This window comes from Recurvomyces mirabilis, assembly GCF_035927965.1.
Source record: "Recurvomyces mirabilis strain CCFEE 5264 chromosome Unknown scaffold_3, whole genome shotgun sequence".
NCBI lineage: Eukaryota > Fungi > Ascomycota > Dothideomycetes > Mycosphaerellales > Teratosphaeriaceae > Recurvomyces > Recurvomyces mirabilis.
In genome coordinates, this window is record NW_027041937.1 from 752,131 (window position 1) to 774,422 (window position 22,292).

Sequence of the window (22,292 nt, forward strand, 5' to 3'; positions counted from 1 at the left end):
GCCCATGCAGAACGCATTCGATGGGCAGCAGGAAGAGGCGCCTCCATTGCCGCTTGAAGTGCATGGCTCATCGTTCGATTCTGTTGTCCCATCCGGGTAGTAGCATTTCTGCGCAGATGCCGTCGCTGCCAAAAGAATGATCGCCGGTATAGCTCGACGAACGCTGGGAACGAACGACATCGTCAATAATGGGACGAGAATATGTGGTTAAGTACACAATGACCGTTTTAGCGTCACGTACGACTAAGGCATTTCGGATTGTTTGTGGAGGAGACAAGTGAGCATGTCTTACCTCAACAACACCTACCATACACCCTGCTGCAGAACCTGCCCCTACTTTTCCTCGTCGTCCAGATCCGTGTACGCTCGTACTCCGAGATGAGATGTGGCTGCGCGCTTTCCCTAAAAAGGGTGCGGTATAGTGCCCAGGAACGACTAGCTCGACCGTTGCCGAAGTGACCAACAAGTGGCTTGCTGATTCACATGGCACATAGGTGGATGTATATAAAGGAGAGGAGGGTCCTACGCGGAGGAGAACACAGTGATGGATTGATGCTGCAAGGCAAAGTCGACTGGAAAGGCGGATCATTGTCTCGCTGCAGACTTCTCTCGTTTTGGTAGAGGATTATATGTTGCTAGTTGGTTACCGAGAAAGGTAGACACTGTTTATGAAACGCTTTTAGGGTACCCTCGAATTCCTGACCACCCACCCGACGCCGGTGATATGTGTATTTCATCACGAAGCAGTGCCGCTGAGCCTTTTCGCGGGTTTGTACGAGATATCTACCTTTCCCGATGATTATTGTGGTGTTGTAGCTCCCTTCGAATGTGACATCGAGAATGGCGCGAGTACTTTCTTCGCAGACGCTAACCTCCAGGCCAGATTCTTGACATTCCCATCTGCCTGGACCACTTCCGGCGCAAACTCGATACCGAACATTTGTTGGACGGCATACACGACTCTCCTGGCATATTTGCCTTCTCGCTCTAAAGTAGGGCCGAAGGTCTCATCTGCTGTGCGCGGTGCGACGTCTGGGGCACGATCGAAGCAATTCTGGACGACCGGCAGGAGTGCACCTTCCATCGTGGATCTAATCGTTGCGTCTGCATTGTAATCCACGCGCTCGTCGTCAAAGCGGTCGATGCGGATCTCGAATGGCAGTGAAACAGCCATGACATTGTGCTTGCCGTCATGGTGGTAGCGGAATTCGAAGATACCTTGCGTCCACCAGAGCTTGTCACCAGAGAACTCTAGCACACCAGACATGAAGTCCTTCGACTCGCCGTCACTTCTGGTTTTGCCAGACACTTTCTGTTCGGCGACTAGGATACCATCGCTGGCATTGGTGTAGTCCCAGGCGCCCTTATTTGTCGCCACCCATCTTGCTTGCGAAGATACTCTAGTCACATCCCGTGACGCGTTGTCACCGACTATAAACAGACCAACCCAGTCCTTGTTACTGTGGTTAAGAGGGGCGGTCCATTTCACTCTAATGGGTGCGCCATACTCGACGATTATTCTTCGGAAGTTGTCTTGGTGCTTCTGTGCTTTTTGTCCATCCTCGCCTTCTCGTCCACTTTGCGCTGCGTTGGCTTGCTTTACACCAGAGGTAGATTTGTCGATCTCCAACGAGTAGTCCTTGGGATCGTAGCCTGCAAGATCAGGTGCGATGCGTGATATGCTTACGCGGGCTGGGAACTGCTTGAACAAAGACTTGGAGTCTGTGACGAAGTGACTGAAGCCTTCTGCTAGCTTGGGCGTGGCTGCATCAATGATGTCCTCCAGGAAGTCGAAGCTATCGTCCAGAGCTTTGTCGACTGTACCGGTCCACTTCTGCAAAGGTGATGGTAGTGATCGCTTGATACTGCGCGACACACCAGATGTCTCGCGAATGCTCATCCTGTACAGCTTCTGCATGTGGGGACGCTCGACGAATTGGATGAAGCATAGAGTGAGAGCATGACTGAGCAAAGCAAGCAGAAACACAGCTTTGCTCCAAGTGATGATGGCAGCTCCCCAGACTCCAGCAAGACCGATGGTTCGCTCAGGATTGTTCAGGAAGCGGTAGATACCACTGTAATTCAGCTTGGGAGCTTGTTCGACGAAGAAGAAGTCGCCGAAGAACCAGCCGAACTCACCAAGTGACTCATAGATGCTTGAGATGGTCCAGAGCTGGAGAGAGATCAACGCGACACCAAGAACGTGTCGCAGTGTAGACATGCCAATGGTCCAGTCGTCCGGCAAACCATACATTTTGTAGGCAGCACACACAAAGCTGGTGTAGCACATGACCATGCTAAAATGGTAGATGCCTTTCCACTGCCGCCAAGCCTCTTCAGTGCTTTCTCCGTATTTCAAAAAGTGGCGAGTCCACCTCTTCTTGTTCGATTGGCGATCAAGGATGAAGCCGATGCCAAGAGAGTACCATAGACGCCAGAGGGTAGCACTGACTACAAAGAAAGTCTGCCAGAGCTTTGTAGAGGGTGTCAGGAAAGCGAAGATATACATGTAGATCTGGATAATAATGACTGAGACATCTGTTATCCTGTGTAAGTCAATATGCTGTAAGCCAATCAAGGAGTGTATCGGTGATGGCTGGGCGATGGGCTCTTGAGCAGGGTATGCGTCCGCATTGGCTGCGCTGAGGAGTCGAGATTGATAGCTAGGTCTCTGGATTGCACTTGTGTCGTCCTCGATCTCGGTCCTTTTCGGAGGCGGAGAGCTATTGTATGTCCGCTCAATATGTGGTGACTCAACAAAGGCGAGGAAGATCAATTGTGCGGCGTGAGCAATGATTGAGATGAAGAGGACCTTGTAGCTTGCTGCCATCATCGAGATTCCGTAGAAGCCAGCGTAGCCGACGGAGTACATTGGGTGTGGCGCAAGCTCGAAGACGCCATCGAAGGTGAGCTCCTGGTCGATCAGAAAGAAGAAGTCACCCCAGTACCTTTGAACCGATGGATGCAGCGATTAGCATGTGACTCAGAGAACCATAAGGCTTACAATCATCGAATTCTTACCATGCGAAGTCCTTTACCACCCTGTGAGCATCAAGCTTAACCCACAAATTGAAAAAGACAAGGAGCCAGCCACCTACCCAGCGTGCAACGGTCATGAGTAGTTTCTCGTTTGCCGGACGGCCACCACACGCAGCAGCGAAAAGGATGTAGCAGGTGAAATCACTCATCAGGATGAGATCTACCACTCGTCGAAAGACAAGCCAAGTATTGAACTCAATTGGCGCGTCTTCAAACTTGTAGTCTTTAGGAATCTTGGCTTCCATTTCTTGCTTCAAGAACTTGTACAAGAACGGATGCGGATTGGTCCCGGTCTGGGGGTTTTCGAAGATATGGCTCTTATTGGCCCAGGCTATCAGCCGCTTATGGTGTGACTGATTGTGTAGCAGCCACCCTATGCCAGCATTGTAGCAAAGCCGCCAGAACAGGAACATGATAGCGAAGATGGGTATGCGCCATGTTTGAGGTAAGAAGTACCACAGGAGAGCGTAGTAGGCCAGCACGGTCACGATGGCTACATCGGAAGCGTTCTTTGGTTGCGTTGGGTCGAACAGCTGCGAAACCATGTCCTCGGTGTGAGGCACGGTGAAGACTACATTTCCGGAGGCATTAGCTTTGTCGCTTGTGGGCTCAACGATGTTGGCTGAATTGGGACTGATAGCATGATTACTGCGGATAGTTCTGCGTTGTATCTAGAAGTGAAGCACAGTGCATCATCAGAAAGCGGTTGCCTTAGGGAGAACACACCTGTGCCATCTGGCGTCCGTCCAAATGTACGTTTGTCCTTCTCATCCTTTCCACCTTGTGCTTCTTGATCGTTCAGCTGTCGTACTGCTTGCTGGGCAGTCTCGGTAGACGCAGCTTTTTGTGGTATGTCGGGGTTTTGCGGTAGCCTCTCGCGCAGGCCGCTGGTGTCGATGCCTGGGACATCATTACTGCCACTCATGTTGATGCTTGTTGAAATAGCATCAGTGAGCTTGAGGGAATTGTGATGTAGCAGCGAGAGATGTCTTCGAACGAAAGTCGTGCATATGTGACAGCGTAATGCTCGTGTAAGAAGAGCGGGGCCCTTGATGTACCTTTGGCCAGTGTGCGCTATTGCACTTCTCCGTCAACGTTGTCTCTGCTGAGCGCGGCAATTGGGTGGAGTGGACACCACTTAGCCTGCACTGGCTACGTCAGGTTAACAATAAGACGAGGATGATCACGAAGGATATGCAAGCAAGTAAATGCACGGTCCAAGCCTCAGCCTCGGCCATGTGCTCCGCCACCATTCACTTCACCAGCGTTGGTCGGTGACTACCGGCATCTTAGACCATGTATGTGCTCACGACATGGTGCGAGCAGAGAGGAAGGCGACCATTGAGGCGGTCGGATACTGGCCTGCAACGTCGTCCTGCTGGACTTGAACATGACCAATCTGGTCGACTCCTTGTCTCCGAAGACCCAATTTACCAGCTTCACACCCCCACCTGCGGTGGTGCGGATCTCTCTGTGACTTTTAGTAGTCGGAATGCTCGGCCAAGGAGTGATTCGCCTATGCACCCATGCTTCACCAAACTGCCGGGTATCGATTCACGGCAATCGCCTAGCCATCGTCTAAGAGCTCGAGGCCGCTATGGCTGCCATATACTGGCAAGGACACATCAGGAAACATATATAACCTCGCTGTGAAGCGTTTCTTCTCTAAATCATAGACCATGCTAAGTCTAGTACTTGCCTAACGTACAAGGCCGGTGACCTTCAGCCGGCGCCTTTGCTTTGGTTCCGCCAATCTCCGGTAACTTTTGGGAATCATACCAGCCCTGTCAATATACCACCTCAACGAGTGTTGAAACCTCAGAAGAAGTCTCACGGGGCCGTTCCTCATCTGCTGGCTTCTCAGATTCCTGCTGACGTGGGAAGTGAACGAATAGTGCGCAGATGATCAAGCCACAGCATGCAGAAGCAGCGGCGTAGAAAAACATGGCCCTGTAGCTCCAGTTGATCGATCTGTCGATGCATGGCTTGTATACTGACGTCTCGTCCCGCGCATTGCAGGCAATGGTCGAAGCAGCTTTTGCCTCGATGATCTCAGATAGCGGGAGTGCGAAGGAGATGGCGAGGTTGACTAGTATCGAGCAGATGGCACCACATAAGCCCTGATAACGCTTTGGCTGAGTCGAGGAGAAGTACACCAGTGACATAGTGAAGGTGAGATCTATGCCTAGCGTGGCACAGAGCATCGACGGCATCACGAAAGCCCAGTAGTTGACCGGTAGCGGACACAGTGCCAGCAGTAGTGGAGCTCCTATCCACGCCAGCCCAGATATCAGCAGCAGGATCTTCATGTGTACGATGTGCATGAGCGAGGCGCCGACAACACAGAGTATCAGACCACCAATCGCCGTTGGCGTGTACCACGTAGCCAGTCCGATGCCACTCAAGCGGTGATGGATCGTCCCAGATGGACTTTGGAAGAATTCGGCAGACTCGTACAGCCAGACGCCATAGCTGGCATAGAAGCATAGCCCGGCGAGACACATCGCCATCGAACCCTTGGGCCGAAAGAAGTCAAAGGGAAGAAGTGGGCACTCAGCGTACCAACCTTCGACCCAGACGGCAGCGCCCAGGCACAGCATGCCAGCGACACAAGGGCCATACACACTTGGAAAGCTGAAGCCATTCCTAGCTCTATCGTATGTGTTGGCATCTGGCTCATACGCCAATGCGTAACTCAGGAGCATGAGGCCCGCGGTGATCAGGAAGCCTCCCAGCCAGTCCATCTTCAAGCCAAGCTGTTTCCGGTCTGTCCAGTCGTGCGGCACTGTCAGGTATCCAGTAATGGTTGCTATGAAAGCCAGTATCGCAGCTATCCAGAGATACCATCGCGACTCATCTTGTGGCAGCGCGCCTGCGACGAGGATACCCGCGAAGAATCCGACAGGCGCGCAGCCGGCGTACAGCCCCAGCACAAAGTTCTTTCGAGGACCGTGTTCGTAGAACGTTGACACCAGCACGAACGTCGAGGGCATGAAAGCTGCCAGTGCGAGACCTTGCATTGCTCGTGAGACGTCAAGGACAACGACGGAGGTGAAGAAGCCTGGGATGAGAGACCAGATGCCGAGCCATATCAAGCCTAGCATGAAGAGCCTATAACCGCCGTGGATGTCTGCGAGTCGAGCGCAGATCAGGATGGTGGCGCTGAGTGTGAGGGTGAGCAACGATGCTGGCCAGAAAAGGCCGAGAGTGCCCGATCCTACCTCGATGACTCCTGTTCTTGCGACTAGCTCAGGCAGTGCCAGTGCAAATCCGGAGATCAAATATTCAGACAAGAACATCTGAGTGGCGATAGTGAAGCAGAATCCGACTTCAGCCGCAAAGCTCCGAAATCTATTCTTGCCACCATGCAACGGCGACATTGTTTCCTCTTGATTGCTGGCCGCAGATGACCTCTCGTCCAAGACCTCGATCGTTGGCACGTTAGCAGCTTGTACAAGAGGATACTCTGACCCGGCTGTGGTGGGCGGCTGGATATCGAGCGAGCCGGCTTCGAGGTGAAGGAGAGATGAAGCTCGTTTCCATCGTGCGACCTCCTCCCGATATCTGATGACATTGTCGAGGCTCGAGAGCCGATGGAAGCTGGCTCGTGGCTGAGGAGCCGGAGGTCTCAAAGCTGGGCTTGGGGGTGCCAGCGACGATGGTTTCCAAGGATCTCCGAGCCCATCTGACATCTCCTCTCGGGATCGAAAGATAGCTGTGGATGGAGGATGGCTACGGGGTCGCGGTTGCTCGGAACGGAGAAGAGGGGTTGAGCGACTTGGGCTGAGCAAAGCAGGATGTACTGTCAAGTGCACGGGGTCGTCTTCCGATGGGGTTCGACCGACTTGTAACGATGGGTGTCGCTGCACTGATGGGTGTCGACGTAAAGGCAGCTTCCTCCTGCCTGTCGATTCTCTGCGTGCGCTAGCAGCAGAAGCTGGACGCGAATGAATTGGAGATTGCTGTGGTGAGACTATTGAGCCGGCATGAGCATGGGTGTCGGCCTCCAAGTCGGGTATGCTGGGCAGCGAGCTGGGTCGACTACCGATAAGGCTACCACGGGGAGAGCCAAGTTGGTCGTAGGGTGAACTGGTCAGCGGCATGTCTCTCGACTGTCTCGATCGACCTCGAGCAGGTTTTCGAGGCGGCAGGAATGGAGGTGGAGTTTCGTACGTCTTGTGTTGGCGTGTGAACAACTCCGGCATCGACTTTCTTCGTTGCCCGTTCATGTTTGCGGTTACGAACGGGCTCTTCGGCCGATGAAGGGTGTGTGATTCTCGGTTAACTGAAGCTCCAGATCCTTCGGCAACGCGAACATCCGAAGATGTAGCGTTCGGATCCAGCAAGCACGATCTCTGGTCAGCAATATATGCACCTTTTGCGCTCCAGGTGAACGACCACCGACGTCAATCAACGATAAGGATCTCGACAATTTGCAATCTCTTGTGTTCCAAGGTGCGACCAGCTTATCTTATGTACTCTGTTTGCTCTTCTGTGTTGACCGTCTGGCGAGTTGCAGCCCCTATCTGCAAGGTATCCGTGGAACAAACGGCCAGGTCGTACAAAAGTTGTGGAGTGTGTTCAAACGGTTGTCACAAACCGGCGCCTGGGATGTCAGTGACTGAGACGCTGATCAGTTCTTGATAGTGAATTTGGATGGGCTCCACTGTGGCTTCATTGTTGAAGACGAGGACAGGAAGTGTTACATATCACATATCACACATACGCAGCTACACAATCGCGGACGTGTTTTGGCAGGTTGCGCTAGGTGTTACCGTGGTGGCCCATTCTAGGCCGGTTCGGCTATGTACTAGTCTTCACGTGCGTCCACCTACGGCTGGCTACTGTGTGCATGAGAGTCCGACGCATGCTTCACCGTCGCTTGCTGTGAATTGTGAGTGTATATGTGGTGGCTTGCGTGAAGAAGTCGCTCCAGCCAATGAGTAGGCCCGTGTGGCGTCGAAAGCCTGAGCTGAGATTCTTCTGAGCTGGCACCTCTCACTGGACACAGCCTCAGTCACCGCCGCCGACCGAATGCTCCCATACACCGTCACCTTGATGCATTACCGAAGCTATAAGCGATGCACAGTATTTCTTGTTGAGTCGGCGATGTTTCGAACTTAGTCGGAAAGGCGCAAGGCTGCAGCTGCTTGCTGGGGTCGACATCGACTCCTTCGGTCCGCCAGGGATTACTGCACGACGTATCGATATGCATCGCAATGACATGGCCATGACCTGGTAGCTGGAACGATCTACCGCAGATGTCAACTATCTATTCACATCAGTTTCATGTCACTCATTCCGCCGGACACTGTGTCTCTGAGCTTCACCTGGATGTTGCAAGACGACATGAAGCAAAAATAATCTATCACGCGTTGGGAACATTACAAGTGGCGTCCGGCAGATGCAATGCATGACAGTTGGGCTGCTGCAGCTGCATCAGAATGACAGGTGGGCCGTTGAAGACGTGGTTGTCGCTTTCCACTGCATTCCCCACGAACCCATGTTGTGTAACAGAACTTCTCTGGCGCGCCACGGCGACTAATGCGTTCTTATTTTCCTTCAGCAGAAGAGCCTGGTTACTGGAGCAGCAGCGTACGAGGAATGATAGGCCGTGGCGATGTATCGCAGATCATGAGGTACCGACGACCGGGTTGAAACTGTGGAAGATCTGGCTTGTTCGCCGAACCAGATTTCTCTTTGCAAGTTATGCGAATCTTGTCGACCGCACTTCACCGGTATGCAGGTGCTCTTCATATCTTTCCTGCGCACACGCAACGACGTCGCTGCTCCTAGTCCGAGACCCTGAGCCCCATGAAGGAGCCATCGTGGACGATGTCTGCCATTGCGTGCCGGATGGTGGAGATACCAGAACTCGCTCAACGCAGAAAGTCCATGTCATCTCTACCTGGGGTTTCTTACCTCCTGTATGTCCAACGCTTGGCTGGGCCACCGGCATGGCGGACCATATGGCCTTGCCATCTTGCGTGAGCTGTATTCGGTCTGGCCGAGGAGCTGTTCAAATCTCTTTGACCTTGGCTTGTAAAGGTGGGTGTACTCTTGCTACGTATCTTGTGGTGCTGCGAAGCCAGGCGCCGATGCAAGAAAGGAAGCGGAATTAATGATGCCGGCTAGCTTGTCAAGCTCGACATATGCCATGCCGTCGTCTGAGAGCAGCATGACCTTCTCTTCGACCATAACTATCTGATGCTTACCACCAGGAACGATCACATCCAAAGCTGGTTTGACCTCGTCACTTCCGACAGTATGATTAACAAGGCCCGTGGAGTCTCTCTAGCATGATGACGTCCTGAACGGCGTACATCTCCCGAGCGCCTACCGACGGACGTCTAGATAGGAAATTGGTCTCTTGTCTGACTCTGCTACGCTGCGAACATTCAATCAACACAATCGCTCAAATTACGCACTCACACAGATGGTCAACATATTCCCACTAAAAGATCACATCCTCATCACCCTCATCGCCCAGCACATTCGTAGTAGGCGCATCCTCAGCATTACTCCGTTTTTGCTGATTCTCCTTGTCGCTATCGTTCTGCGCAGTCTTGTTCCTCTCTGCCTCTTGCTCAGCCTGTGCCCGCTCCTTGACACCCTTGACCTTCTTGAGTCGGAAGAACTCCTCACGATCTAGCTCGTCGAGCTCAGAGTTGATGTATTTGATCGTGTTTTCTGTTCGTGGGATGATGACGTGCTCACTAAGCTCCAAGTCAGTTATATTCTCACAAGCAGAAGGATGTAGAGCATACATAGCGTTGACTCTTCGATTCACCACCTTGATGACCTCGTCCAAGATTACAAACGCAGTCTGTAGTGAAGCAAGCTCCACCAGAGTTTCCACAGCCCGTGTATAGGTCTCCCTACACTTCTGTACCTGCTGTCCACCCTTCCCCAAACCCGTCATCTGGAAATCACTCCCCACATCATCCCTCTGCACACTTTCAAACTGCGGCAGAAACACACCAGAAACATTCTCCTGCCTTGTCCGCACCCGGAACTTGGCTTGCTTCACACTCTCGGTAATCTGGTAGGAAATACTGCTGTTGCCCACGGCATATGTGACTTCGGCGAGGGAGAAAGCGGCGATCTGCATGACACGACCCATCTTGCGTTTGGCTTCATCTATACGGCGGGTGATTTCTCGGAAACGCTTGGTGAGGGCTTCGGATTTGCGCTTGAGGAGGTCATGGCCGATTTGAGCGCCTTTCAGTTTGGACTTCATAGCTCCAAGGGATTGGCGGGTGGGGAAGACTGCTTCTCTGTCCTGCATACAGTTAGAATGACTTATGCTATAGCTGCATCTGTGGAAGTAACAAGGCGTACATTTGCGCCTGACATGCCGGGCGGAGTATGGCGAGCTCAGCGGTCGCTCGCTATAGTATTCCTATTCGATATGACTGCCAGTGGCCTCTGAGCGTGTATCTTGGGAGCGGAGTGGTGAGTTGCTGGGTGGAGATGGTCGTCCCGTCGCGGAGTAAAGCAAGCACTGGATGAAGGTTGGAGCTCTGCCGCTGGTGACAGAGGTGATAGCTCTCATGCGTATACTTCATACCGCACATACTCACATCTACACCACCAAAGCAATCGCATCTCATGACTCGCTCGACTGAGCTTCTTGTCTTGGCGATCGCGAAAGAAGTCCTCCTGCACGCGCCGGCACCACTCTCTTTCACAGCATCCTCTGCACCGTGCGCATGCCTTGCGTTACTTGCGGTGTGATCACTGGAGCTGGAGTATGCCAGGCGAGCTGCTGCGCACACTGACGCCACCATTTGCACTCACCTTTGGACTATCTCGACCGGGCTCGAGGAAAGCCTCCGCGGAGCAGAGTACTGCAGGCGCAGAGAGGATGGCGGAGGTACAGAGGGCACAGCAGCCACAGCAGAGGTTTCTGTATCTGGTATCGCAGAACGACGAGGTGTATGAGAACGATGTCCTGCGCAATTCGGGCAATGTACGACCTTGGCTGGACTATGCGAACTTCAAGAGGCAGTATGGAACGAAGCTGGAGCAGGCGTTCGTGCTCGAGAGAGCGGTGACAGCTTTGCCGAGGAGCTACAAGCTGTGGAAGATGTATCTGGAGCTGCGGACGAAGCATCTCAAAGGCAGGAACGCGGCGAGACACAAGGCCGAGTACCAGAAGGTGAACGCTCTGTTCGAGCGAGCACTGGTGCTGCTCAACAAGATGCCAAGGATATGGCAGATGTATCTGGCATTCCTATGCGAGCAGCCCTTGGTCACTCCCACGAGACGAACATTCGACCGTGCTCTACGAGCTCTGCCTCTAACACAACATAATCGAATCTGGGCTTTGTACAGGCCATTCGCAAACTCTGCTGGTGGAGATACGGCTGTCAGAATATGGCGACGGTATATGCAGGTACACCCTGAGAACATGGAGGATTTCATCGACCTGCTGGTCAGGGAGCGAAGGTATACGGAGGCTGTTCAGCGCTACATCGAAATACTCAACAACCCACGATTCAAGTCAAAAGAGGCCAAGGGACCCTTTCAGCATTGGACCGAAATGCTCGAAGTCCTCATCGATCACGCACGAGCTATACCGAACCCGCTTCCAATGCTCGATGGCACCACGATGGCCGTGGAGAAGATCATTCGATCGGGTCTGCAACGATTTCCTGACCAGCGAGGTATACTTTGGGTTGGTCTGGCGCGATACTACATCAACCAAGGGGCATACGAGCGAGCCAGAGACATCTTTGAAGAGGGCATCACCACAGTAATGACCATCCGCGACTTCAGTGTGGTGTTCGATACTTACGCAGAAGCTGAAGAAGCTCTGATCAGTATCAAGCTCGAGGACTCTGCAAAGCGACAGCAGAAGGGCAAGGTAGACGAGAATGCAGATTTGGACCTCGATATCAGAATGATGCGATTTGAGCAACTCATGGACCGACGCCCGTTCCTGATCAACGATGTCCTGCTACGGCAGAACCCATACAACGTCAATGAATGGTCGAAGCGTGTTGCTCTATGGGGTGACAACGCACAAATGGTTGTGCAAACATACACTGATGCGATTGCTGCGATCAACCCCAAACGAGCCATTGGCCGCTTCCACGAGCTCTGGACCAATTACGCAAAATTCTACGAAGCTGGAGGCGATTTGAGGAACGCGCGAATCATCCTGGAGAAGGCGGTCAAGGTACCTTACAAGTCAGTATCAGAGCTTGCAGAAATGTGGACAGAGTGGGCAGAGATGGAGCTTCGCAACGAAAACTTTGACCAGGCTGTCAATATCATGGCTTCTGCGACAAAAGCACCGAAGCGAAGTAATGTTGACTATTTTGACGAGACGCTGAGCCCGCAACAACGAGTCCACAAGAGTTGGAAACTCTGGTCTTTCTATGTTGATCTAGTAGAGTCAGTCTCAAGCCTGGATGAGACGAAGAAAGTCTACGAGCGCATATTCGAGCTCAAGATCGCCACACCGCAGACTGTGGTCAACTATGCCAACCTGCTTGAGGAGAATGGCTATTTCGAAGATTCCTTCAAGGTCTACGAGCGAGGTCTGGATCTGTTCTCTTATCCTGTCGCCTTTGAGCTGTGGAATCTGTACCTTACGAAAGCCGTCGACCGTAAAATCAGCATCGAGCGATTACGAGATTTATTTGAACAAGCAGTAGAGGACTGCCCACCAAAATTCGCGCGAACACTATACCTGATGTACGGCGCGTTAGAAGAGGAGCGAGGTCTTGCACGGCACGCTATGCGTATCTATGAGCGCGCTACTCGTGCCGTAGCAGACCAAGACAGAGCAGAGATGTTTGAGTTCTACGTCACGAAATCTGCTTCCAACTTTGGCCTGACCTCCACACGACCTATCTACGAACGTGCGATTGCTGCTTTGCCTGATAAGGAAGCAGCAAGTATGTGCATCAAATTCGCTGAGATGGAACGAAGATTAGGCGAAATTGACCGCGCGAGAGCAATCTTCGGTCACGCAAGTCAGTTCTGCGACCCGAGAGTCGAGGCAGCGTTTTGGAAGAAATGGGAGGGCTTCGAGGTACAGCATGGCAACGAAGACACGTTCAAAGAAATGCTGCGCATCAAGCGAAGTGTTCAAGCACAGTTCAATACTGACGTCAACTTCATTGCTAGTCAAGCTGTGGCGAGACAGCAGGCTATGCAGAGCAATGGAGGTGCTGCGGATGCACAGGAAGAAGCCATGGATTTGGAAGGAGAAATTGATCGGAAAAAGCTAGATGCTATGGCTGCACTTGAGCGACAAGCGAGAGCACCTATGGGTTTCGTGGCTGCTACTTCGGGTCATGAGGGTGGGAACAGGCCAAAGTTTCAGGAGAGCAAGGAAGAGGTCCCGGTCAGGAACGAGGCGGAGATTGATATTGATGACGACCTGTGATATATTTGAACATATGCCGTGGAAGGCTTGTATTATACTGGTCAGGTGGATCTAGAAGACCCATTGGTTCGTTGTATCACCAAGATAGCGAACCCTGTTACATCACAGCATGGCGCTACAACCATTGTCAACATGATCTCGCTTCTCATTCAGCCCGCGAAGAAACAGACCTTCTGTGCGTTGCTGATTGCAAGGTTCGCACAGTCGTAGCCTGATTTGCCGTTGCGGTGTCTCGTGTAGGCTTGGCGCTTGTGGCGGAATCTGCATGTAGTTATCAACTTTCACAATCTTGGGCGATGTCCCCATGGTAAGATAATGCGCGCTTATAAGTACCTCATCACGACAAGAATTCACAAACTCAATCCAAATAAACAATCAACACAAAGGTTAGACATCAACCACCAATCGACCGGATACTCGAAGGAACTCTCAACAGACAATGGCGACCGACACCCCAATGACAGCGACTTGCCACTGCAAAACCGTCGCTGTCACCGTCCCTAAGAAGCCCGAGCTGATCAACGAATGCCAATGCACTGTCTGCCGCTCCTACCGCGCAGGATGGGCCTACTACACTGTTGAAGGCGTCTCGATTCCCAAACTCAAGGACCTCAAGAAGTATTCGAGGAAGGATGTGGGGAAGCCTAACAACGTCTTCTGTTTCTGTCCGGAGTGTTACTGTCTGGTATGCTGGTGGCCGGCTGATGCGTCAGATCCAAAGGGCGAGGTGGGCATCAATACGACGTTCTGGGACCCTAAGGACTTGGAGTATGTGGAGAGGAGGATTAGTTGGGAGGATCTGCAGGATACTAGTAGGACTGGGTAGGATGTTTGAGAGGATGTCATAGTCAAGCAGATGGGGTAAATGAATGGGTATTGCCAGATACGAGCTTGTATATTCGGTGGTTATCAACTTCGCCTACTACTGCAATGTCACCAGAAGCAGCGAGCAGAGGTCAACGAGAGATCAATCGTGTTCATCGTGCATCTTGAAGTGCACTGGTAGTCTTGCTCAACTCGTTAGCTCGCCGTCATCTTATCGCGTAGCATAGCTCAGCTATGGACTGCTATTTGGTGGAGGTGTGCCGTCACCTTGCAATGTACTCTTCACTTCGCGTTCACCATATGCAAAGCTCGGACCCTAGATCTTGAACTCTATTAACGCCACGATCGTGCCCCGCATTTGTGTTCTCGAACAATTTCTCGAAAGCACATGTGAGAAGGTCATCATATGATACACAGCAATCATGTCGACCGCTACGATATCTACCAATCTTGGAACCGTTAGCACTCTTGCTGACCCAACGGTGGCGGGTCTCCGCGACACTCTGACTTCCGAAGATGCAGCACTCGCCAAAAGATTTCGAGCACTATTTTCGCTGAAGCATCTCGCCGCACAAAAGCCAGCAACTCCACAAACGATACCTGCGATAGAGGCAATAGCAGCGGCTTTCACATCACCCTCTGCCCTTCTCAAACATGAGCTGGCATACTGTTTGGGCCAGTCGGGTCAAGATGAAGCAGTACCATATCTGCGAGCAGTGATAGAGGATAGGGCGGAGGACTCGATGTGTCGGCATGAGGCAGCTGAGGCTCTAGGTGCGTTGGGTGACAGGTGCAGTCTTGATCTGCTGCGACAACGGAGAGACGACAGGAGCGAGGAGGAAGTCGTACGGGAGACTTGCGATATTGCGATCGAGCGGATAGAATGGGAGCACTCAGAAGCCGGGAAGGCCGAAAGGCTGAAGCAGAGTGACTTTGCCTCGATCGATCCTGCTCCTCCACTCGCACACACTAACACCGCTCCTTCGATACCTGAATACGAGCACACACTTCTCGATACTTCGCTACCACTTTTCAAGCGCTACCGGGCGATGTTTGCGCTTCGAGATCTGGCATCCCCACCCGACCTCCCTACAGCTATACCCGCAGTACAATCACTAGCCCGAGGTTTCAGCGACCCTTCGGCACTTTTCAGACACGAGATAGCATTCGTCTTTGGCCAGCTATCGCACCCTGCTTCGATACCCAGTCTGGTAGAAACACTCAGCAAAACCTCCGAATCGAGTATGGTGCGACATGAGGCTGCTGAAGCGCTTGGCAGTCTGGGCGATGAGGCTGGCGTTGAAGATGTGCTGCGGATGTTTCTGAATGATCCGGAGCAGGTTGTGCGGGACAGCATTGTCGTGGCACTAGATATGGCTGAGTTCGAGCGCAAAGGCGAGATGGAGTATGCAACGATACCAGTCGAGATAGCCGCATAGGCCCTTTTGATGGTTGATAGATCTGTAATCATAATTTGCCAATCTCCAGATCAATTGTTGGTGTTCCATTTGTGACCACACTGCGGGCATGTGTAGAAGACGGTACTGCCCTCATCGGCTGACCTGAGTTGTTGGGTATAGTACCGCACTTCTTCGCAACCACATTTCGCACAGGTTTCTTGGATGGTGGCGTCGTTCTGCCTCTCTGCCTCCGTCACCTCTTGCACATCTGACCGGAGTTTTGTACGAAGTGTCGACGGAAAGGCAGATGGCTTCGACGTCGTTACTACCACCTTGGAAGATGTATCTGGGTGGCATAAGCAAACAGGCAACCGAGCCGTACCATAAGTGGCAACGTACCTTTATTTTGCACGCCACATACATCGCATAAAATATACGCTTTACGCCCAGTATTGGGTTCGAGGAGACTGCCACAGTCTGTGCAAAATACCAGGGAGCCAATTGTCGCCATCTCGCCGACCTTCTTCTGCGATCTCTCTGCTCCCATCTAAAGTCGCTGACGGTAGATGGGGCAAGTGAAGGACTCGTGCCAGAAGTGAAAGCTCAAATGGGCAAAATCTGGGGCGGCAGCGGGACTTCAGCCGGCGCGTCCTGTGCGCGTAAAGTGAAGTGATCGGCGGCAAGGATTAGTTGCCTAGCGCGGACTGCACGTGAAGTCCAAACTTGAACATGTTCGTGATGCGACTCTGGACATCACTCCATCTCCTTCGACAATCGCGCCTAATGGACGATCAGAACCATCGTAGCACCAAACTCACTACAGTCAACCACACGTCTCCTATCAGAACGTCCGATCGAACGTACTCGCATACACCGCAGGTCGTCTGATATGGGCTGAGCAAACCACCTGAAGAAGAGACAGTCCCAAGATGTTGCTATGTTAAAGAGCAGAAGAGACGAGTGTGAGAGGTCATCATGAATGGCCAGGGATATACCAATGGCTGGCATCACCAAGACGAGGATGGTGGCCAGGCATCGGCAAGACCCAGAGCCAGCCTACGTGTGCCTACAGTCCATGAGGCTTTGCCCTACACGCCTTTCAGTTCCATAATCCCTTTCAATGCTGGTATGTCCGTTCACTTGCAACACCGAAGGCACGACGTCATACTATCACGTGGCGTGCACAGGTAGAGACCGTGTTGGTCATGATATATTTTGGCTAATGCTGCTTAGCCGACACAATACCTCCGCCGGTGGCTTTACCTACGACCTCACCGACTTATTTCCAAGATCTACCAGAGGTCATGAGTACAGCCAAAGTCTTACAGCAGCTTAGCCAAGGTGCAAACAGCGCAGAACAAGCTGGGAAGCGTTGCCAACAAACTGTGCGAGATATGCAGAAGCTTCTGGCGCCGGAAAGTCTAAGCCAGTTCAAATTCAAGTATCCCGACCAACCGAGCACCGACATCAGCAAAGGAGCAAATCAGCAGCGTGTTCGCGCACCCGAGCTAAGCCCATTTGCAAGGATGATTCTCGACAAGACCAGAGTTTCGTTCCACTACTTGACTCCTGAGTCACCAGATCTCCCTGTGAAAGCCGACACCAGTGGGGCCAAAGCCTCGGCCAAAGTGGCACTCCCAACACCGCAGTCGCAGCTGAAGTCAACACTTAGCACAGCGCCTCCTTTGTCAACCCCTCAAAGTCAACCACCGACTGGCTCTCAGGAATCCCGCGTGGTCATTGTGCCCAAGACCTTAACACCAGCACAGAGAGCAGAATATCAATGGGTACCCGAAGATAGCAACGTCTCGGTACTGCACAATAAGACGCCATCAAAAATTCGCGAGAACCGAGTGGCTGGTGACCATCGGCCTATGAGCGTTGATCAGCAGCAGAAAGGCGAGCTTGCTGTACAGAAGCTCCAATCACTCCTCTCTGACATCTTCGATGCTGAGGATCACCTTCAACCTGATACTTTTGGGATGGTTTCGGCCAGTGCGCATGCGCTGCTGGCACTACAAGAGACTGATGAAGGCTCTCGAGCTGTTCTTCAGCCAGAAACTCAGGTCCGGCTTGAATCAGCTGTTCTGAAAGTAGTGGCGAGTGGAGGGCTAGAAAGCATTGAACTTGAAGAGCTGATTCATGTTGAGAAGCTTTGTGAGGTGGCTGTGGCGGAGGTCCAGACAACGTCCCTGCACATTGGTGAAGAGTGGTCAGAACATGACGCAGAAGAATGGAATCAGCGCTTGGTGGTTGCGGAAAGGAGCATGATCGCAGCTCGTACTTTGATGCGCATCATGGGAGCCGGAGCTCATATCAAGGAGCTTCAGTCCGAAGACTGCTTACGGTCTATCCTTACAGCTATCAAGACCGTGCTGGAGAACCTGCTGGTGCCGATAGCGGAGTTGCGATACTCGGCACACGAGAAGATACGCGGCACAAAAGAGGAACCGCCAGCCGACTCACGCTTCCTTATCGCACAAGCTCAGCGATCCGTCCTACAGACGACTTTGCATGCTATCATGAGAACTCTCCGTGTACTCGGGGACTTTCTCATCAAGACAGACGTTGACGAGAGCAGTCTGTCCGTGGTCGAGGCTTTCTGTATTCTGTTGATATTTGCAGACAACGCCAGCAATGATCGAGACTCCGTATCCGGCGTGCAGAATGTGGAGACTGCACGCCGTTCCACTATGGACATCCTGGCGAAGGTCTTCGCCAAATATACGTCACAGCGTCAATGGATCGTGGACTCTTTACTCACCTCACTCGACAAACTTCCGGCAACCAAGCAGAATGCAAGGCAATATCGTCTCCCTGATGCGAAGCCGATACAGCTAGTGTCCGCGCTACTTATGCGACTCGTACAGACTTGTGCAACACACGCTGGAGAAGCGACTCGTGGCAAAAGCAAATCTCTAGAAGACGACGCCGAGGACGACGCCGACGAGGAAGATGCTGAAGGCGAGGATGAAGTGGAAGAGGACGATGATCATGGCAAGCTTTCGCCCACTAAACGTTGCATTCAGTCCAAAGACCTCGTTGCCCTCGTGAAGCCTCTCCACGACGATGCACAGACATATGCATCGTACATTGTGCGATCACTCCTGAATCGCGCTCTAGCCTCCTCTAAGTCTAGTGACGAGCCATACCGAAAGTTACTGGATATCTTCACAGAGGACTTCTTAAACGTGCTCGGATCTAGCGACTGGCCTGCAGCTGAGATGATTCTTCGAGCACTCGTCTTGCTCATGGTCAATGTCATTGAAGATCTCAAATATCCTGTGCCAGCTCGCACGCTTGCTCTTGAGATTCTGGGCACCATTGCATCCGGCATGATTGAACTGCGACTTGCAGCAAGCAAGATGGCGCGTTCGTTAGAGACTGGCGACTCTGACATTGGTAGCACACTTGTACGCTTCGTCGACCAGCTAGAAGCAGATGAGTCTGATACTACCTCTCTACTTGCATTTGAAGGTCCATACCGCATGGTGGTCGAGTCTCTACAGGCTAGGAACCTGGAAGACGCTCAGCTACGATCTGCGCATGGCTACTATCTCATGCAATGGGCAATGCACGTGTGCGGCGGCCGCCAGAGCTCAGTGGCTTCGGACGCAAGTGATTCGGTTGACACTCCCAAGCACCTCGACGCTCTCCTTCGCAACGTGATTGTTGATTATAAGTGGCTGGAGGAACGTTACGATCATGCCCGCCCCACGACAATGGAAGGTCGGCTTGCTGCCGTGGTCGTCACCCTGAATTCCAAGCTTTGCAAAGCTTTCAACAGGATCTCGAATGTCTTGCTCACTGCCATGAGTAGCGAACAAGCTCGGGTACAAAGCCGTGCGCTGAAGAGCGTGACTATGCTTCTGGAGAAGGACCCTTCGCTGCTTGACCGCAATGCCACTGTCTTCTCGCACGTCACACGATGCCTGGGAGAGCCATCTCCACTTGTCAGAGAGTCTGCGATCATGCTGGTCGCGGATTGTGTCAAGATGCGCCCAGCTCTAGTCAAGAGTGTGTATGATCGCATCATAGACAGGACCCGAGATACTTCCGCCACCGTCCGCAAGCGCGCCATCAAGCTGCTAAAGGACTTCTATCCCGGCACAGAGTCCACGAAGATCAGATCCGCCATAGCTGATGCTGTCGTCGCACGCATCAGTGACACGGAGGAGTCGGTGACAAAACTAGCACGGCAGATCGTTGATGATATCTGGTTTATACCCTTCCTTGGTCAGAAGCTTGACGGCGACGGAGCCATCGCTACCAGGCTCCGGTACGGTGCGCAAGCATGTTTGCTGATCCAGACTGTCGAAGCTAGCGACGATACAGCATTGACTTTGGAAACCTTGATACGCCAGCTCATCACAACTGGTGAGACGCCACAAGCACATGCCGCCGTCTGCCGCAATTTAATCCGCGTTCTGTCGGACGGCATTGTCGACAATGCAGACCTGCCTAGCAAGCCCGAGCAGCCAGACATTCTGTTATGCCTGGCCGTATTCGCCAGAGCAGGACCAAAACTCTTTACAGCTGCGCAATTGGAGCGCCTTGAGCCGTTCACCCAGAATCTCTCCAGCACGGAAGATCTAGAAGTATTCCGCGCTGCAGTCAGCATCTTGAGGCATGTACTCCCGCACCAAGCCACGTTGAAGGACCTGTTCTTGCAGAACCTCCAAAACTCTCTCCTCGGTAGTATTGGCAAGCTACCAAAGGCAGAGTTGAAGGAGGCCGTTCCCTGCGTGTGGACGATCACCCAGCTGTTGGGCAACAGAGAACGCATTTTCCGGTTCGCCGCATCCGCCCTCAAGAATCTGAACGATATGCGAAGCGCCCAATTCGATGCGGATGAACGACTAGTGGTTAAGGCAACGAAACTTATGCTCATAGTTGGAAACTTTGGCAGAGTGTGCGATTTCGAGGAATTTCTCTCCTTAATCAAGTCCATCCTCCCATGGTACAAAGGCAGTACTGTCTCTGGGGCATTCGTGCAAGTTCTCTGTCCTTTCACAAGCCCGAAACAGCTCCTCAGACTTCGTCAGCTCGCATTAAACGCTCTCTGCATGGTCTGCCAAGCGTCCCCAAAGATGCTTTTGCGACAAGATGTCGTCACTGCTTTCGACATTGTCTTCAGAGACCGCGACACTACTCTGGAAGAGGTTCTACTCACGGGTCTTGATGTCTTCTTCAGTGCTGGAGAAGTAAGTGAAGGGAGTGCCGACATACCTGAGCTGGGCAGTGGTGCAGCTTCCGGCACCGATCGGCTCGGCAAGACATATGTCGCTACCGACCAGGATGGCGCATCGACGTCAATAGCACGCCGCTTCATACCACAGATTCTGCACATCGCCCTCTCATCTCAAGGCGAGGCGGCTTTCGTTGCATCAAAGATCATAGTCAGTGTCAACCGCCAAGGATTGGTTCATCCAAAAGAAAGCGGACCAGCGCTCGTGGCTCTCGAGACGTGTCCGGACTCCGCTATAGCTAACATGGCCTTCGTCGAGCACAAAGCACAACACTCGAAGCACGAAAGTCTGTTTGACAAGGAGTACATGCGCGCCGTACAGCAGGCGTATGATTACCAGCGTGATGTCGTCCACAGCGTAACGGGCTACATTGGTCAGCCTCCGGTTTCAAAGCTGAACCTACTGTGGGAAGTGCTGAAGAGTGGCAAAGCACAAGTCCGCAAGAAGTTTCTCAGCAATCTTGCAGCCAAACTCGACTTCGACATGGCCGGCCAAGGTACCACTGTCCGTCTGTCAACCCATCTCGGCCTCGCCCGTTTCGCCGCTGAGAATCTTGCGCTCTTTGACTACGAGCGAGTCGAAGGACTGCTACAGCTCCTTGCCGTTCTGGACAAGACGTTCGCAGCCACTGGTTCCACTATCGCCCAGGCCATTGAGAGCGAGATTCTGCATCTTCGTGTAGACACTGTTGCCGGCTCCAGCCTTGGCGTAGCTGTCTCGTCTGACACAACCCAACCCGCGAACAGCATCAGCGCAATTAATCCAGAAAGACTGCTGCAGCTCTCGCTTGCTGCTCAGATCTGCTCCATCATCTGGGAGACGAGGTCTTTCATCCGTCGACTCTGGAACCTGCAAAAGTATCTCAACAAGCACAAGAACGCTTCGAAGGAAAGCAACAGGACGGCCTCGCGCGCCACAAATGCACCATCCTTGACAGAGATTTACCTCAAGCGTATTGCAAGTCTCGTGACTACGGACGGCTCGCAGGAGATCCAGCGTTCTATCTGTGCGTCCTTCGTTGAGCTGATGTCGGTCGATAACGAGGCGAAGGTGAACACAGAAGAGGAGGACGATGCTGTGAAGGAGAACGGGTATGATACGCCAAGCGAAGGCACGAGTGGCAAGAGCCCTTCATTACCACCAAGTGGTGGCGGTGGCCAGGGGAAGAAGCGCAAGTCCGTGAGTGTGAATGGTACGCCACGCAAGAGAGGCCGCGTGAGTATGGCAAAGCGCAAATCCACCGCTTCAAAGCTGGATGAGGAGGATGCAGATGGAGGGTGGGAGTGACGGCAATGTGCCTCGCTGACTTGCGTCTTGTTGGTTGAGCAGGCTGATCAGTACAACCATTTGTTCTATTACCCATGCATCAGTCGAAAT

General features: G+C 52.6%; 7 protein-coding genes across 7 annotated transcripts; 4 read left to right on the forward strand and 3 right to left on the reverse strand.

Moving 5' to 3' along the window:
• Nucleotides 1–799: 799 nt before the first annotated feature.
• Nucleotides 800–3,964, reverse strand: CHO2 (phosphatidylethanolamine N-methyltransferase; the record flags this gene model as incomplete). The annotated part of the gene is made up of 3 exons (XM_064834316.1): nt 800–2,948; nt 3,022–3,661; nt 3,766–3,964. 3 exons carry the CDS (start codon nt 3,962–3,964, stop codon nt 800–802), a joined length of 2,988 nt encoding a protein of 995 aa, XP_064698180.1.
• A 763-nt stretch (nt 3,965–4,727) lies between these two features.
• Nucleotides 4,728–7,268, reverse strand: LTS14_001608 (uncharacterized protein; the record flags this gene model as incomplete). Its single annotated transcript, XM_064834317.1, is given in 2 exon segments — nt 4,728–4,823; nt 4,836–7,268. The coding sequence occupies 2 exon segments, from the start codon at nt 7,266–7,268 to the stop codon at nt 4,728–4,730; spliced, it is 2,529 nt and encodes an 842-aa protein (XP_064698181.1).
• Nucleotides 7,269–9,493: 2,225 nt separating this feature from the next.
• On the reverse strand, nt 9,494–10,395 carry VMA8 (H(+)-transporting V1 sector ATPase subunit D; the record flags this gene model as incomplete). The annotated part of the gene is made up of 2 exons (XM_064834318.1): nt 9,494–10,321; nt 10,381–10,395. The coding sequence occupies 2 exons, from the start codon at nt 10,393–10,395 to the stop codon at nt 9,494–9,496; spliced, it is 843 nt and encodes a 280-aa protein (XP_064698182.1).
• A 397-nt stretch (nt 10,396–10,792) lies between these two features.
• SYF1 (pre-mRNA-splicing factor syf1) lies at nt 10,793–13,441 on the forward strand (the record flags this gene model as incomplete). Its single annotated transcript, XM_064834319.1, has 1 exon — nt 10,793–13,441. One exon carries the CDS (start codon nt 10,793–10,795, stop codon nt 13,439–13,441), a length of 2,649 nt encoding a protein of 882 aa, XP_064698183.1.
• A 439-nt stretch (nt 13,442–13,880) lies between these two features.
• LTS14_001611 (uncharacterized protein) lies at nt 13,881–14,267 on the forward strand (the record flags this gene model as incomplete). The annotated part of the gene is made up of 1 exon (XM_064834320.1): nt 13,881–14,267. One exon carries the CDS (start codon nt 13,881–13,883, stop codon nt 14,265–14,267), a length of 387 nt encoding a protein of 128 aa, XP_064698184.1.
• Nucleotides 14,268–14,688: 421 nt separating this feature from the next.
• Nucleotides 14,689–15,705, forward strand: LIA1 (deoxyhypusine hydroxylase; the record flags this gene model as incomplete). Its single annotated transcript, XM_064834321.1, has 2 exons — nt 14,689–14,950; nt 15,041–15,705. 2 exons carry the CDS (start codon nt 14,689–14,691, stop codon nt 15,703–15,705), a joined length of 927 nt encoding a protein of 308 aa, XP_064698185.1.
• Nucleotides 15,706–16,641: 936 nt separating this feature from the next.
• On the forward strand, nt 16,642–22,202 carry SCC2 (Sister chromatid cohesion protein 2; the record flags this gene model as incomplete). Its single annotated transcript, XM_064834322.1, has 2 exons — nt 16,642–16,792; nt 16,900–22,202. The coding sequence occupies 2 exons, from the start codon at nt 16,642–16,644 to the stop codon at nt 22,200–22,202; spliced, it is 5,454 nt and encodes a 1,817-aa protein (XP_064698186.1).
• Between the last annotated feature and the right edge of the window lie 90 nt (nt 22,203–22,292).